Source organism: Sciurus carolinensis, chromosome 4, assembly GCF_902686445.1.
Source record: "Sciurus carolinensis chromosome 4, mSciCar1.2, whole genome shotgun sequence".
Classification (NCBI taxonomy): domain Eukaryota; kingdom Metazoa; phylum Chordata; class Mammalia; order Rodentia; family Sciuridae; genus Sciurus; species Sciurus carolinensis.
This window is the reverse complement of record NC_062216.1, coordinates 176741341-176759362: the sequence shown is the minus strand read 5'-3', so window position 1 is coordinate 176759362 and position 18022 is coordinate 176741341. Positions and strand designations below refer to the sequence as shown.

The 18022-nt window shown below is 45.8% G+C and overlaps 1 protein-coding gene and 1 pseudogene across 12 annotated transcripts in view; one reads left to right on the top strand and one right to left on the bottom strand.

Annotated features, from left to right (window-relative positions):
• The window catches only part of Ppp6r2 (protein phosphatase 6 regulatory subunit 2), a 91562-nt gene that overhangs the window by 39468 nt on the left and 34072 nt on the right, over positions 1-18022 (bottom strand). For 8 of the 12 annotated variants that reach the window (XM_047547980.1, XM_047547983.1, XM_047547984.1 and 5 more), the window contains exons 2-3: positions 8600-8681; positions 2057-2299 (exon numbers count right to left, since the gene is read on the bottom strand). In XM_047547980.1, coding sequence (XP_047403936.1) covers positions 2057-2283 — 227 coding nt within the window. In that variant the 5' untranslated portion in view covers positions 2284-2299; positions 8600-8681. Of the gene's footprint in view, positions 1-2056; positions 2300-8500; positions 8682-18022 lie in introns of those variants that run through there. The other 4 variants (XM_047547981.1, XM_047547982.1, XM_047547991.1 and 1 more) reach the window with 4 other exon arrangements.
• LOC124981937 (ubiquitin-40S ribosomal protein S27a-like) lies at positions 14048-14493 on the top strand (annotated as a pseudogene).

Below are 18022 nucleotides of genomic sequence, written 5' to 3'. Positions count from 1 at the left end.
TGACAGACAGGAGACAAGGCATAGAGGAGAGAGTCCCAGTCCAGAGAAAACTTTAAAAATCACAGTATTCTATGATAATAAGACACACCAGTCAGTGACTGGGTACACTGGGAGTTTTCAATAAGATATCTGAGACACAGGCTGAGGTAGGAGGACCACTGTACCCCAAGAGTTCAAGACCAGAATGCGCAATGTAGTGAGATACTGTTCCATAAAAATCTGAAAATAAGAAAAAGTTCTTAGAAATTAAAAATATGGCTGGGTGCAGTGGTGCACACCTACAATCCTAGCGACTTGGGCGGTCGAGGCAGGAGGATGGTAGGAAGAGTACACGTGCAAAGTCAGCCTCAGCAACTTAGCGAGGCCCTAAGCAATTCAGTGAGACCCTGTGTCTAAATAAAATACAATAAGGGCTGAGGATGTGGCTCAGTGGTTAAGAGCCCCTGGGGGTTCAATCCCTGGAGAAAGAAGAAAGAAAGAAGAAAGAAAAGAAAGAACAAATGAAAGAAAGGAAGAAAGAAAGAAAGAAAGAAAGAGAGAGAGAAAAAGGAAGGAAAGAAAGAAAAAGAAAGAATATGAACATTTTTTTCTGAGCTGAGATTCATGAATTTACAGACTGAAAGGGTCCATGGAGTGCCTAACACAATACACGAAAACAACTCTGGCATAGACTTCATAGGAATCCAGAACGCTGCTGGCCGCTGAGCTGACTTCTCCACCGGTTCTATCTGAGCCTTACCTGAGGCCCCCAGAGCCTCGCGCTCTCTCTTTGCTGTTTAGCATTCATTACTGGTTTCTCTCAAACTGACTGCAACTCTCCTGCCTCATGGACACCACCCTGGGTCCCACCCTTGCCCACATGATCCCGTCATCTGTCTCCTGAACCTGTCACTTTGCTCTATGTGTCACAAACTCATGTGACATGTGACAGGTGGGGGTGAGAGGGCCAAGAGAGCTGTGAGTAGGATGCTGCGGCCACAGTGGCCTCTGGCTATGGTCACCGCATCCCCGAGCCTCGGCCCTGCACAAGCAAGCCCCCACTCTGGTGAATGGTGCTGACATCCAGCCACCCTGCTCTCCTCCTGAGACCAAAGACCAGCCACCAGTTTTTGTGAAGGCCAGACAGCAAACATGTTTGAGTCTCTGTTGCACCTGGACTCTGGTTGTGCGTGGACGAGCATGGCCAGCCAACAAGACCACTATGCATTCGCCTTTAGTTATTTTTTCACTCATTTAATAATGTAAAACCCTTGCTGGTTCACAGGCCACACAAAGGCAGGGCTGTTTTGCTGGTCCTGCTCTAAAGTTCTACCACTCATGCACTTTACCCTTCCTCATAAGCCTCAACCTGGTGCCTGTGGCCACTCATCCCTTGGGAGGTGCTGGGGACCCTGCAGGGCGCTTCCTGGAGCTGCATGCTTAGAGCCTGCAGTCTGCGCATGTGTGAGGAAGCCCCCTGCTGCCAGAAGCATCCCCCAGTGCACACTATGTCTCTACTCAAAGCCTAACCATCCTGCCACACAGCCTCTGTCCTGTCTGTCATCTCCTAACATCCTGAATGGCATACTAAAAAAGCAAAATAAAACAAAACCAACTTTGAGAATGGTTAGTACCACTAATGATAATAATGTATTTCCTTCACGTGAAGATCCCAAAGTGAGCACTTCCTGGGGTTCAGAAGTCAGATATTGCACATGGCTCCAGCCTGGTCTTTGGCCCACCGCTGATGGCATGGGCTTAGGCTGCAATCCCAACTGCCTCTCTACGACAGAATCAGTCTACCCTCCCCGCAGCATGCTGTCACTCAAAGAGTTCCAGCAGGTACCAACTTAATATAAACGTACTTAATACACACCAACTTAAATTGAGAAGGAGAGAACACACTAGAGATTCCAAACTCAAACTTGGCAGAGGCCTCCTCACTTCTCAGATGGGGTTAAGTGTTTACAGTCTCCATCTCTATTAAAAAAACCCTGGCTCTGACTGTCCTCAGACACTGCCCGTGGCCTCCCTGAGTGCTGCCCAGTGGGAGGCCCATCACAGCCTCAGTACATACTTGAAGCGGACCTTCTCTTCCATGTCCAGAGGTGGGTCCTGCGTGATGAGGCTCACCAGCTCTTCCATACACTGCTGCCTGCACAGGAAGTCCAGCAGCTTCCTGTTCTGAGCCTTACACTCCTGCAGGATGTCGTCTTCATCCATTAGTTCCTGCAGTGTCACCTGCTCCTTGTCCAGCAGCTTGTCAACATGGGACGTAGTATTCAAGTCAAATTTCCAGAACATTGTGATGGCCACAGAGCTGCAGGCAAGCACAAGAGGGTCACTCACTCCTCCCCACTCTGTGAATCTTCCCTGAGCCATTGTCACAGTTTGGATCAGAAAAGTCCCCCAAAGATCCTGTGCTAAAGGTTTGGTGGCCAGCCTGCAGGGCTACCAGGAAGTGGTGCCTACAAGGAAGCAGACCACTGGGCAGGCACCTTTGAAGGGTGGTGTGTCTTATCCCTGGCCCCTTCCTCTCTCTCTCTCCCTCTCTGCTTCCTGGCTGCCGTGAGGTGAGAAGCTTTGCTCCACCACACATTCCCCCCAACAAAGCTCTTCCTCACCACAGGCCTAAAATCAACAGAGCCAGCCAACCACAAACAGAAACCTCCAAATCCATGAGTCAAAATAATATTTTTCTTTCATTAAGTTGATCTCTGTCAGGTATTTACCAGTGCTGGAAAGCAAAAGTCCAGTAAGTCCATCCCCAACATAAGCTCACTAATCCTGGGACTCAGGGTAAGGGACAGGAATCTGCAGTCACTGCTCTTATCGGACCTCTGCAGGCTGCACTCAGTCACCACAGGCATCCCCCAGCTCCGGGACCCACCTCTCCGCAGACCGATTCACCGTCCCTGTTCCACACACCCCCATCACCACCAGGCCCACCACGGCACTCCACATGTCCCTTGCTGGCTCCTTAGCTCCTTGAGGCCAACACCTCCTGAAGCCTCCTGTGTGGCAGCGCCAGGGATTCCTCTCCATCCTGAGAAATCTAAGGACTCGGCCCCTCCTGAGGGAAGAGTGAACTTGCCCTGCAAGCCTCACGGAGCTCAACCTTGGCCAGTCCAAGCAGCTCGTGTTGCTTGACCTTGCATCTGCTGCTACCCACCACCTGTCCCTCCACACTGTCTCCATCTTGCTGAGTAACACACAGGGCCACCTGTGAAGCTGCCACATGCCTCTCATGCACAGCGACAGGGGGTGAGGTGACATGGGAGCCTGCCACAGCGACCTCAGGATCACCACGGCCTGGCCCTCCTCTGCCTCCCGGCACTTCTCCTGGCTCCCGTCATCCTGCCCATCCTCCAGTGGGTCTCACTGCTAGTCTGTAGCCTTGGGCAGGTTAGCAAGACAGCTTCGCTCTTCTGATACAAAAAGAAACAGAAGCCTGCATCTTTTAACAAAGTTAAAAGTTTATTTTGGAAACTATGAATCTTTTCAATGTTACAAGTTATTTACAAAGTTATGGTAATAGCAGACAGGATTTATTTATCTAACATTTTTACTCACAAAACTAGAGGACTGATTGCAGGATATAAAGGTCTATCTGTGTGTGAAGCCGGTGCTACCCTAGGAACCCCAACACCGGAGTCTCTGTCACCAATGCCTTCATGTCCTCTCATATCAGCTTCAAAACCAGCACTGACCCCAGTGGCCCCTCACCCACTGCTCCTGGTCCTCAGGCACTTCCCAGGTCTGCTGCAGCAGCATCTTCTCTCACACGCAGACTGCACTTTGGCTCTGGCCCCTGCAGTCCTGTGCCCGTGCATGCTGCTGAGGTGGGTGCTGCTCTTGCACTCAGACATCAGGAGTCCAAAGTGGAGCCAGGCACCGTGGCATACCCCTATAATCTCAGCAGCGTTGGAGGCTGAGGATCCTGAGTTCAAAGCCAGCCTCAGCAACTTAGCAAGGCCCTAAGCAACTTAGTGAGACCCTGTCTCTAAATAAAATATAAAAAGGGCTGGGGATGTGGTTCAATGGTACAGTGCCCCCGGGTTCAATCCCAGGTATCAAAAAAAAAAAAAAAAAAAAAAAAAAAGAATCCAAAGCAGAGCTGCTTGGACTTGCAGGACAAGGGATTCCGTAAGACAGGCATTAGGTTTCCTTCTGGGTCCTAAGGCCTCTCTCACACCTCTTGTGAGGAGAGTGGATGTAGCAGACTCCAGGGGCAGATGGCTGTCTGCACACGCATGGGCTGCATGCCCCCTCTTTTCATTTTCATTTTTCCAAAAAGGAGGCACTTCACTGCTAGGTCACTGGCAAAGAGAACAGGGGCAAAAGCTCAAATCTGCCTTCTCAACGCGGCTGGTGGCAGGAAGACTCATAGGAAGGCCGTGGGGAGAGCTGGGACCGGATGAGCAGCTTTCAGGGCATAGAGAGCCTCTTCACAGGCTGGTGCTTCTTTTCCCTATGAGTTGTCATCGTCCACATGGGGATTTTGAGCTTGTGACATCAAAGGTCATCATCCAAAGGATTAGCTGGCTTCTTCTGAGCAAGTCCATTTCTGAAAGGCAGTTTCTAACCATTCTCTGAACGGATTTGGAGGCTCTGCAAGTTCAGAGGTTCAGCCTGTGGTGGGCAGGCCCCCATACCCTGGGCCTGAAGTGAGGGGAGCAGAGTGTGGCAGAGTGTGGGGGAGGACACTGCCAGCTCATGGCAGCCAGGAAGCAGAGAGAGAGGTGGTCCCTTCTCTTAATGCCCAACAGGATGACTCAGATGCCTGCGTGACACAGAATCAGGGAAAGAGCAACAAAGCAAGGGCAAGAAACCTACTCCAATCTAGTCACTGCAAAATAGAAAAAGAGACATACAAACAAAAGTGAAGCACTAGTAAATGGAAGATATAAAATAAAATGGTAGGAATTGGTACTAATGGAATAGTACCAACAACTGCACACAGGAGAGTCAGTGAGAAAAGTTTCTCAGATTGGGTAAGAAAATTCAACAGCCAGCATAGTGATGCACACCTGTGATTCCAGCAACATTCGAGGCTTAGGCAGGAGGATCACAAGTCCAAAGCCAGCTTAGCAACTTAGCAAGACCCTGTCTTCAGATAAAAAATAGAAAAGGGGCTGGGATGTGGCTCAGTGGTAAAGTGCCTCTGGGTCCAATCCCCAACACCTCCCAACTCCAAAAAGAGGAAATTCCAACAATGTTTACTCTATATTTTATTTTATTTTTTAATGTTATCTTATAGGTTTTCCCATATTTTCATTAGTGCATTATGATCATACATACCAGCAGGAACCATTGTTACACGCTCCTACAGAGACATTTGGTCAACAGGCTCTTCAGCACTTCCCCTTTCCTCCCTGGTCCTTTCCCTCTACTCCTCTAGTCTCCCTTCTGTTTTCAGAAGATTCCCACTTCACTTTTTTTTTTTTTTTTTCTTTTTTCCAGCTTCCACATGAGAGAAAACATACAACTCCTGACTTTGCATTTGGCTTAGCATAATGCTCTCAAGTTCCATCCATTTTCTTGCAAATGACATAATTTCATTTTTCTTTCTGGCTAAATAAAACTCCACTGTGTGTACATGCCATACTATCTTTATCTGTTTGCTGATGGGCACCTGGACTGGTTCCATAGTTTGGCTACTGTGAAATGTGCCACTATAAATAATGATGTGCATATGTCCCATGCCTAAGCTGACTCTGACTCTTTAGGATCACCGAGGAGTGGCAGGGCTGGGTCTTGGGGACCTCTGTACTGATTTCCATGGCAGTTCCGCTGACGCACAACTGCACCAGCAGTGTGGAGTGCTCCTCTCCCACCACCTCTCCAGCACGTACTGTTTGGACTCTCATGGTGGCCATTCTACCTGGGTCGAGATGGAGTAGTGGAGTTGCTTTGCTTGCTTTTGTACAGGAACTGAACCCACGGTTGCTGCACCACTGAATCACATCCCCAGCTCGTTATTTTTTATTTTGAGACAGAGTCTCACTAAGTTGCTCAGAGCCTTGCTTAGTTGCAGAGGTTGGCCATGAACTTGTGATCCTCCTACCTCAGCCTCCTGAGTCACTGGGATTACAGGACTGTTCAGCAAAATACTGCAGTTTTGATTTGCATTTCCCAATTGCTAAAAATGTTAAATATTTTTTCATGTATTTGTTGGTTGTTTGTATTTCTTCTTTTGAGAAGGGTCTGGTTAGCTCATTTATTGATCAGGTTATTTGGTGGGGGGTTTTCGTTGGTGTTTTTTGAATTCTTTGTATATTCTGGATATTGATCCTGTCAGAAGAGCAGCCTGCAGAGAACTTCTCATGTTCTCTAGGATCTCTCTTTACACACTTGCTTTTTGTGTTGTGCAGAAGCTTTTTGATTTGATGCCACCTCACTTATTAATTCTTGGCATTATTTCTTGAGCTTCAGGGATTCTACTGAGGAAGTCACTGCCTGTGCCCATATGCTGGAGTGTTAACCCTAATTTCCTCTAGAACTTGCAAAGGTTCTGATTGAATTCCAAGGTCTCTGATTCAACTGTTGTGCAGGGCCAGAGAGAGGGATCTGGTCTCATTTTTCCACATGTGGATAACCAGCTTCCTCAGCACCATTTGTTAAAAAGGCTCTTTTCCCTGACATGCTTTTGGTGCCTTTGCCAAGGATCAGATGACTGTTGCAGTGTGGGTTGATCTGTGTGTCATTTTTTATGCTAGTACCACACTATCTCTGTTACTATAGCTTTGTAGCATAATTAAAAAATAAATATTTTTAGTTATAAGTGGACACCAAGCTTTTATTTTATTTATGTGGCGCTGAGGATCGAATCCACTGCCTCACACATGCCAGGCACACGCTCGACCTCTGACCCCTCCAGCCCCAGCTCTATAGTATAATTTGAAGTCAGACATTATGATGCTTCCAGTATTACTTTTTTTTTTTCTTTTTCTTATATTGCTTTGGCTATTCTGGCTCTTTTATTCTTCTACATTAACTTTAGGACAGTGTTTTCTATTTCTGTAAAGAATGTCACTGGTGCCAGGCATGGTGTACATGCCTTGCAATCTTGGCCACTTGGGAGGTTGAGGGAGGATGACCAGCCTCATCAAGGTCAGCCTCATCAACCTAACGAGGCCCTAAGCAACTCAGTGAGACTCTGTCTCAAAGTAAAAAAAAAAGTGCTGGGGATGTAGTATTGGTAAATGCGCCTGGATTCAATCCCCAGGGCGTGTGTGCGCACACACAGGATACAACTGATATTTTCTTAATGAGTTTTTGACTGACAGGCCTTTATTTTATTTATTAATATGTGGTGCTGAGGATCAAACCCAGTGCTTCACACATGCCAGGCAAGTGCTCTGCCACTGAGCCACAACCCCAGCCCTGGTATTTTGATGGACTGCGCTGAATTTGTACCTCACTTTTGGTGGTGTGACCATTTTAACAATATCAATTCTGTTGATCCATGAATGTGGAATGGCTCTCCATCGTCCACTCATTTTAATTCTCATTAAATTCGTCCACTCATGTTTTAACTATAACGATTGTTCGTTTCCCTGGTTAGGTTTGTTCCAAGGTGGGTTTTTTTAATGTTATTTTTTAGAAATGGAATTGCTTTCCTGATTTTTTTTTGGCAGCATAATTGGCGTATAGGAAAACTACTGATTATTTGTTTTCGGTACCAGGTATTGGAATCAGCCCTTTTCATTTCTTGAAACAGGGTCTTGCTAAGTTGCACGGGGCTTCATCAAGTTGCTGAGGCTGGCTCTGAACTCATGACCCTCCTGCCTCAGCTCCACCAAGCTGCTGGGATTACAGGTGTGCGCCACTACGACTGGCCTTTTTTTTTTTTCGCCCCAAATTTTATTTTAAAATTTATTTATTTAAATTAGAACTTTGTTTGTGCTGGGGATTGAACAGGGGCATTCTATGGCTGAGTTTTACATCCCAGCCAGCCTTCCCTCCTTTTTCTATCTTGAGGTAGGGTCTCACTATATTGCTGAGGGTGGCCTTGAACTTACAACCCTCCTGCTTCCATCTCCAGAGTTGCTGGGATTACCAGGGTGTTCTATGGCTCCCAGAAGACAACTGACTTTGGATGTTGATTCTGTATCCTTCTGGCAGTCTTCTGGTAAAGCTTTTTTTATCTTCTAAGTATAGGATCATATCATCTGCTAACAGTAATAATTTCACTTCTTCTTTTCCTATTCTTCTATGTATATTTCCTACACACACACACACACACACACACACACACACAATTTTAGTTGTAGGTGGACACAATACCTTTATTTTATTTTTATGTGGTGCTGAGGATCGAACCCAGGGCCTCATGAGCGCTCTACCACTGAGCCACAACCCCAGCCCCATATTCTTCTCTTTTTTATTTCTTTCTCTTGCCTAATTACTCTGGTCAAAAGATACATTTTTAAAAAACTGAGAGTTGTAGAAATATAACAAGTGAAGAAACATACCTGTAAATTATGAACCAAAAGAAAACTGAGGATAATCTTAATACCTGACAAATCCAACTTAAAGCAAAACATGACAGGCGGCGGCGAATGTTGCACCCAGGCAGGACGGAAGACCAGCTGTAACCATCATGACATGTGCATACCTTGCAGTACTCTTCAACCTCTATGAAGCAGCGACTGACAGAAGTCCATAAAGAAGAGCTGCCTTGGCCCTGGGCATTGGTCCTAGAGAGAGAAAAGCTTAAGTTCACACAAAAAACCTGCACAGGAATGTTCACAGCAGCTTTATTTGTAACAGTCAAAAGCTGGAATCAGCAAACACAAGGCCCTGGGTTCAATCCCCAGCACCCAAAAAAAAAAAAAAAAAAAAAAAAAAAGCTGGAATCAGTCTAGAAGTCCTTCAAAACACAAATGTTCATACCATGGAACACTACTCAGCAATACAAAGGAATGGCCGCCATGGCACAACCTGGTGAGGCCCCGGGGGACTGCCAGGGAGCAGCATACACCAGCCCCCAAGGTCGCACACTGCGTGACTGCATTCATAACTCTGCATTCATTTACTCACTATGTTGCTGAGGCTGATCTCAAACTCCTGGGTTCAAGCAATCCTCCTGCCTCAGCCTCCTGAGTGCCTGGGACTATAGGCATGTACCACCATGCCCAGACCACTCATACATTTTTGAAATAATAAAAGTTCAGAAGCAGAAGACAGGTCAGTGACTGTGGAAGAGGAGGAGGGTGAGTGGCAAAAGGGAGGCTCGCGTGGCTCTAAAAGGTGCCATCAGATACCCTGTGTCTGTGTCCTGACCACGATGGCAGAGGCCTAGGCCACAGAGCTGACAGAGCATGCTGCACTGAACACACGCACGCACACACACCATATGCACACCCGTGCACACCCCCCCCACACACCACACATGCACCTACATACCACATACAAACATGCACACACCACACACATAACACACGCATACCACACCCCCACACCCCACACACACCTTACATACACGCACACAGACAAAACTGGGGAAGTCCGAATAGAGTCAGTGGACTGTCTGAGGGCTAATTTCTGGTTGGGATACTCTACTCTAATTCTGCAAAATGTTTCCACTGGCTTCCCCTGCATTATTTCTTACAGTTACAGAGTTAAAAATGTGAATATTATTAGTGAGCTCAAGCTATCTAAGAGACATACCTCAATCACTCCAAAAGTCTATTATCCTACAGACTGTTTTCTCCACACATAATGAACTATAGAAATTCATATATTTTAAAATCCTAAAATTCAGATGGAAATGCAAGGGACCCAGAGTAGACAAAACAGTCTTGAAGATGAAGAGCAAAACTGGAGGACTCACACGTCCCCATTTCAGAACTTACTCCAAAGCTGTGGTCATCAAGACGAGGTGGCACTAGCATAAGGGTAGTCACAGGGACAACAGGCCTAGAACTGAGAGTTAAAAAGACAGCCAGACACACATAGTCAACTGATGGTTTGCAAGGGTGCTAGGACTGGTCAGTTGGAAAAATAGAGTCTTCAACAAATGGTACTGGGAAAACTTGATATCCATAAGCAGAAGAAAGAAGGCGAACCTTTACTTTACACCACGTATAAAAATTTACTCAGCAGATCCAAGGCCGACATTTAAGGATTAAAACAGAGAGACAGTAACAAGTATTGCTGAAGATGTAGAGAAATCAGAAGCCTGTTGTTGTGGTTTGGATGTGAGGTGTCCCCCAAAGCTCACATGTGAGACGTGAGACAGTGCAGGGAGGAGAGGGCTGGGGCTGGGGCTCAGTGGTAGAATGCTCACCTAGTATACTAGTACTGCCTAGTACATGTCCGGCACTGGATTCAATACCTAGCATCACATAAAAAATTAAATAAATAAAGGTATTGTATCCATCTACAAATTATATATATATATAAAGGTTCAGAGGAGAAATGACTGAGTTGTGAGAGTCTTACTCTAATCAGTGGACTACTCCCTGAAGGGATTAACTGGCTGGTGACTGGAGGCAGGGGGGTGTGGCTGGAGGAGGTGGCTCACTGGGGCGGGGCTGTGGGTATATACACTTGTGACTGGAGATCGGAGCCTCTGCTTCCCTCTGCCACACTCTCCGCCATGATGTTCAGCCTCACCTCGGGGAGCTGACTTCTATGGACTAAGAGCCCTCAAGTAAACTTTTCCTCCCCTACAGTTGTTCTGGGTCTTTTGAGTCACAGCATTGAAAAAGCTGACCAAAACACCTGTACACACTGCTGGTGGGAATGCAAAACAGGACAACTGTGTGGAAAAGTCTGCAGTTCCTTGGACGATCAACCTAAGTGGGACAGTACCCCGCAGTTTCACTTTGTACTCAAGGGAAAACAAAACGTGTCCACGCAGTGATGTGTACACAAATGTTCACAGTAGCACTGTTCATAAGAGCCAGAAAGTAGAATCAAGCCAAAAGTCCATTAAGGAATGAGTGGCTAAATAACATCTGGTATATCCATTCAATGGGGTATTATTTGGTAACAAAAAGAAATGAAGTTCATATACATACCCCAGCTGGATGGGCTAGAAAGCATTACACTAAGAAGTTAGACACAAGAGACCATATGTTGTATGATGCTCTTTACACAAAAGGTCTAATACAGGCACACCTAGAGACAAACATGTAGGCTAATGGTTGTCCAGCAGTAAAGGAAAAAAAAAAAAAACTGGGAGAAATGGAAATCACTGACAAGAGAAAGAGGCTTCTTTGGAGATAAGGAAACTGTTCTAAAATTGACTGTGGTGATGGTTGGACAATTTTGTGAATATAGTAAAATCCAAGGAATTGTATTCTTATTTTTAAAAACCCAGGCTGGACTCAAAACTCCTGGACTCAAATGATCCTCCCACCTCAGCCTCCCAAGTAGCTGGGACTACAGGCACATACCACCATGCCCATTCATGTATACTTTTAAAAATTCTATGTGCCTGAAACTAAAGACAGTAATCCCCCCTTATTTGTAGAGGATATGGCCTAAGATCCCCAGCAAATGCACCAAGCACTATATGTACTATGTTCTTTCCTATATATATATATATATATATATATATATACATACTTTTGATAAAGCTTTATTTATAAAATTAGAGTAAAAGATGAATAATAACTAATAATAAAATAGAACTATAATAATATGCCATAAAAGTTATGTGAATATGGTCTCTCTCTCCAAATATCTTATTGTACTTACATATCTTACTGTATTTATGCTGGTGTTTCTTGTGCTGTGAGATGGTACTTAAAGGAAGCATTTTACGGCTCTCTTTGGAATATTCAAATCACCAGCATCACTGTTATTGAACTTTGAGGCCATTAGTAAATACAGTAAGTGTTACTTGAACACAAGCACTCTCTGATATCACAACAGTCAATCTGATAACTGGGATGGCTCTAAATGACAAACTGGCAGGTAATATACACAATGTGGATACACTGGACTAAGGGGAAAGTCATGTCCTGGGCAGAATGGAGTCAAACTGTTCAAGACTTTATCATGCTACTTGAAATGGCAAGCAATTTAAAACGAATGATTGTTTATTTCTAGAATTTTCCATTTAGTATTTTAGAGTTCAGCTGACCAGGGTGGCTGAGGTAGCTGAAACCTCAGAAAGCAAAACCATGAAAGACAAAACCAGTAAGTAAGGTGGTGCACACCTGTAGGCCCAGCTACCTGGGATGTTGAGGCAGGAGGATCCTAAGTTTGAGGCCAGTTTGGGCAACTTAGGGAAACTCTGTCTCAAAATTAAAAATCTAAAAAGGGCTGGGATATAGCTCAGTGATAAGAGTGCACCTGGGTTCAATTCCAGTACAACAACAACAACAAAATTAATAATAATAATAAATAGTAAATAAAACAGGAAAAAGTTCATTAAGAAATATTTACAATTAAATAACAAAAATATTACATGTTAAAATTTGTGTAAAAAAATTTTGTGAGACATAGCTATAAGTAGCACTTTATTAAAAAAAAAAAAAAAAAAAAAGGTATTCCATGTTTCAAATACACTTACCAGGAAATAAAGTTTAAACTAAACAAAACAAGCAATTCACTTAAGTTGGAAGCTACCACCAAAACAAGCCAAAAGAAAAAGAATAAACATAATAACATGAATCAGTATGAAATTTTAAAAAGTAAAATAATCTAAATGAAAAGGTAATTATCTGGGTAAATAACGATGCATTCTCACTCCACACCTGCTGGGTTGGCAGGTAAGTGTGGGAGGCCCTCGCATGCAGGCAGCAGAAGGGCTGCTCTGGCCCACGCCTGCTGGAGGACACAGGCAGTGGGAGGTGGCTAGAGCGAGCGGCACATGTGTGAAAACCACACAGGCTCAGAGATCACAGAGGCAGGGACGACTCACAGAGGACAGCCTCAGGCCCACACAGCACCTCCATGTGGTCGAGCACACGGGCACACGTGCCCTGAGAGGAACACACACCACACCACTGCTGCAGAGGGACAGGGCAGAGGTCATGTCATGAGGCCCTCCTGGCCACACAAGAGAGGCTGCCCTGACTCACCTGCAAGCACCCCACACTGCCTGCTCCGAGGTTCAGAAAGGGCAGGTGGGAGGCAGTGATGCGGGCCCCACCTGCCATGCCTCCGTGCCCCCCAGCTGACCTACCCTACTGACAGGAGACGATGCTCATCGGTGGCCTGGGGTTTTCTCTTGATCTTTACATATTCTGTCATTTCTAACTTACTTTGGGAAATTTCACACAAACCCAAGCCAGCAAGAATAGTGCCTGTGCTGAGCCCATGTTCACGGCTCTGGCCTCCCCAGTTGCTGAGACACCAGCCCTTCCTGCTGCCCACACTTATCTTGAAATCTCTTGTCCAGGACCAGGAACTGGTGCACCAGGTTGTCCCAATACCTGTCAGGCTTCGACCGTGTGAGTGGTCAGCTTGCTTTTCCCATTGGCAGGGGGCTGTCTCACTGGCATCGCCAGCTGCAGACTCACTGACATGTCCACCTTCGTGCTGTTCCACGAGCCAAGGACTGGATGCTGTGGAGTGCTGACACAGAAGCACAGGCCCTGGGAACATGTGCCATCTCTGGACCCAAATTCCCTTCAGTGGGGCTGGGCTGTGGCTCAGTGTAGAGTGCTTGCCTAGCATGTGTGTGAGACACTGGGTTCGAGTAAAATAAAGGTCTATCAACAACTAAAAAATTTTTTTAAAAAATTCCCTTCAGGATATGTGGAAAACCATCCTTATTTAGCAGAATCAGACTAGGTTGAGCCATGGGACGCAGATATCAGGCTGCCGGGAAGCATGTGCCACTACGTGGGAGTGGTTCCCTGTCTCCTTCTGAAATATTCCCCTAAGAGAATGGCTCCCCTAACTCCACCCTATCCTGTCCATCACAGAAGAAGCTCCTCCAGGTCTTGCCCCTTTACCTGTATGTTATAAATAAAATAGAGTTGGGCTATTCCATGTTGTTAGATGTCAGAGCTGGTATGGCCAGACTCATCTCATCCCCTCTCATTTAAAAAGAGTATTGGCCTTTTTTCAATCCACCATCTGCGGTGGGACCACCACCGAGATGCAGATTTTTGTAAAGACCCTTATGGGGAAGACTATCACGATCGAGGTTGAACCCTCAGACACTACAGAAAATGTAAAGGACAAGATCCAGGATAAGGAAGGAATTCTCCTGATCAGCAGACTGATCTTTGCTGGTAAACAACTGGAAGATGAATGTACTTTGTCTGACTACAATATTCAGAAGGAGTCCACTCTTCATCTTGTGCTGAGGCTTCATGGTGGTGCTAAGAAAAGGACCAAGTTTTACACCACTCCCAAAAAGAACAAGCATAAGAGAAAGAAGGTTAAGTTGGCTGTCCTGAAATATAAGGTGGATGAAAGGGGCAGAATTAGTCGCCTTCAGATGAATGTGGTGCTGGAGTTTTTGTGGCCAGTCACTTTGACAGACAATGTTGTGGCAAGTGTTGTCTGACTTACTGCTTCAACAAACCAGAAGACAAGTAATGTGTGAGTTAATAAAAACATGAACAAACAAACAGACAAAAAGAGTATTGGCTCTTCTGTGTTTACTGAGTAGATAAGTTTATGGGTAACTGACTGATAAACAGCCAATATCATCCTCCGGCAGTTAACCCTTTTCTCATCTACGCGGGACATGGTTGAGAGACCCTGACAAGGGTAGGCTTAGGTCAATACTTTTTATGTATTCAATCAAAGATTCCTAAGGACTTAAATACAGAACAAAAAAAGTTTATTTGTTTGGGTTTTGTTTGTTTGTTTGTTTGTTTTTGGGTATTGAGGACTGAACACAGGGGCACTCTACCACTGAGTTTTATCCCCAACCCTTTTAAAATTTTTATTTTAAGAAAAGGTCTCCCTAAGTTGTCCAGGCTGGACCCAAATGTGAGATTCTCCTGATGTGGGCTCCCAAGCAGCTGAGATTATAGGTGTGTGCCATTGTACCTGGACAGAACAAATCTTATATAACGAAGAAAACCAAAATTAAACCCAGGTGCTAGAGGTACAGCTCAGAGGTATAGTGCTTCCCTAGCACACGTGAGGTCTTGCTCCAGTCCCCAGAACTGCAGGAAAACAGTCGTCCTATTGCTCACTCAATCCTAACTTCTGAAATTTTGAGACGATAAGGAAGCTGACATTACTTGTGCATCCTAAATTACAAAACAAAGTTCAGTAAGGAAGTCCACCTCCAAACAAGAACAAGACAAGCCAGATCTAGTGACAAGAAGAATTACAGGGCCAGGGCCTGTCCAGGGTCAGCTGGGCTCAGTGGTGTAAGACACCGAGGTCTACAGGTCTATTAGCTTTCTTCTTCTTCTTTTTTTTTTTAAACAATGTACTGAACTGTATTTTGTTTTTGTGTTTGTTTTTTTTTTAATGTAAACAAGTGGGATACATGTTGTTTCTCTATTTGTACATGGAGTCAAGGCATACCATAGCTTTCTTCTTTTAACTCAGAAACCTAACAGGGCTACCAACTTTTTAACTTTACCAAGCAAAGGAAGGACAAGGAAAAAGAAAAGGAGACACAGGAGAAAAGGAAGAAACAAGATAAACTACTGTCAATGGTTATCTTGATGTCAGAAAAGAATGACTTTTTAAATATCAAAAAAGGCAGGTCATAATCTTAGGTGAGGGTAATGTTCTACTTTGAAAAAATATGATTTTTAAGAAACACTACCCTTATTATACTCATTGCTCATCTCATCCATTATACTGACCAGCATTTGAGCTCCTTACACTAGCGCTGACCTTGAAATGAGACTGGGTCATTCTAGATTGGCCACTTGCCTCACTAGCTTTATCAATGCCCTTTGCTACTGTTGTGGTTTGGAGGTGAGGTGTCCCCAGAAGCTCCCGTGTGAGACAGTGCAGGAAGGTTCGGAGGAGAAACTGGCTGTGGGCGTCTTCACCTAACGGGGAGTGATCAACTGAGTGGAGACTGGAGGCAGGAGGGGTGAGGCTGGAGGAGGAGGGCGTGGTATCTGGAGCGTCGAGTCTCTCTCTGCTTCCTGGTCACAGTGAGCTGCTTCCCTCCACCCTGCTCTTCCCCCATGATGCTCTGCCTCACCTGGAGCCCCGAGGAATGGAGCCTGCTGTCTATGGATGTCTATGGATGGAGACCTCTGAAACCGTGAGCCCCAAATAAACTCTTCCTCCTCTACAGTTGTGCTGGTCGGGTTCTTCAGTCACAGCTGCAAAAAGGTTGACTAAAATAGCTACACATTAAATAAAACTCCTTGCATGGATGTCTGTCATCCAGGCACTTTCAGACGCAATACCCAACGATGGAAGCAGCGGGAGCACCCTCCGGAGCTCCCTGTGACAGCAGGCATTCAGCAGCTGCGGACTGTGTCAGGGGCACTGAGGAACGACTCGGGAGCATTCTCTCAGACAGCACCACCTCACCAATGCCTTCACACCCAGCCGTCGCACCCTGCCTCCACAGAGAGGCTCACAGGAGGCAAATCGCCCCTCCCTCCCTGGATGACCCAAAGGCCATGGATGCATCCTGGGAACAGCAGTTGGCTCCTGCACTACTGACTGAGGGGTCCCTCCCCTCCCCATATCTGTCCCAACAGTCCCTCAGGCTGCAGGCACCTTCTGCACTCTTACCTATGCCAAATGAAAGGAACTTGAGGTTCCACTTCTTTATTTATTCTGTCAGGGTGGCAGAACCATTAGACAGAAGGTAGGTTTCAAAGAGAAATGTTGCTCATATGACCCTCTAGTTCCAAGAAAGAGCCCCTCAACACAGAACATTCTGTGGTGGAAACAGTTGCTAAGAGGAAATTGGAATCTAAACTGTACCCTCTTACCTGTCAGGCCACCAACTGACTCTTATTTTTTCTTTTAAAGACTTATGGTCGGGGGCTGGGGTGATAGCTCAGTCGGTAGAGTGCTTGCCTTGTAAGCACAAGGCCCTGGGTTCGATCCCCAGCACCCAAAAAAAAAAAAAGACTTATGGTCAAAGTCCTGGTTCTGTATGTGACCCGAGACCAGTTTCACAATCCCTCCTGTCTGCTTGCTCAGAGTCCCCACCACAGAGCTGTGGTGAGGTCTGACTGAACAAAACTTCATACAAAGGGTTTGGAACAGTTCCCTGCATGCTTTACTCTCAAAGACCCTCAGTGCAAAGGAGAAGAGAGGGCAAAGAGGCCACTGCACACACCAAGGTCAGGCTTGGTGGCACCTCAGTGCTGACGGCTCATCTCATCTCTCAGGCCCACCCGCAGGGCATCAACCAGAGCCCCAACACCACAGAACCCAAGAGCTGCTTTCTGCCCCAGAGAGCCAGGCACACACTGACATGCTACACGGTCAAACGTGCGGATTCCACCTGGTCCAAAAGCAGAGGTGGTATGAGCTGTGGGGACCAGGAGTATCTGTGCTCAAAGGACAAACAACATGTCTACTCTGGGCACAGACTACTGGGGAAAACAAAGAACCTTACTTTAAAAGGGGATGAACAGGTGAACAAAAACCTAAAGACAGAAGTAAAAAGAATAGCCACAAATACACAGGTAAATTAAAACAATCATGAAAGCCTAACTTACCCAGGTCTATGTTAATGCATTCAAGGAAACCCTGAGTCATCTTGGCTGTGAAAAGTGTTCCTACCTGAGCCCTGCGCACACGCAGTTCTGGTCTCTCTTGCCTCAGGCTGCACGGCTCAGAGGGGTCTGCTTGGGTAAGCATTGTGTGTGCCTGTCTCCAGAACAGGCAGTTCCTTTAAGACAGTTTTTCCTCCTCTGGGTCAAAACTCCAGGCCTGACACACAGCATCCTTTATAGATCTGCTGAATTGACAAATGAATCAACTATTCCTTAAAGACGGCAGTGCAAGAGCAAGCAGTAGACAGTGGGTCCACACTCCATCATGGGTGATTTCCGTAGGGTGGGAACTCCACAGTCCCCAGAATCTACTCTCCCTGCCTTCAACAGCAACATCCTCCTTGAGCTGATATTTTCCACCCTTCCTGCAGCCAGCTGTAGTCATGCGACCAAACTCTAGT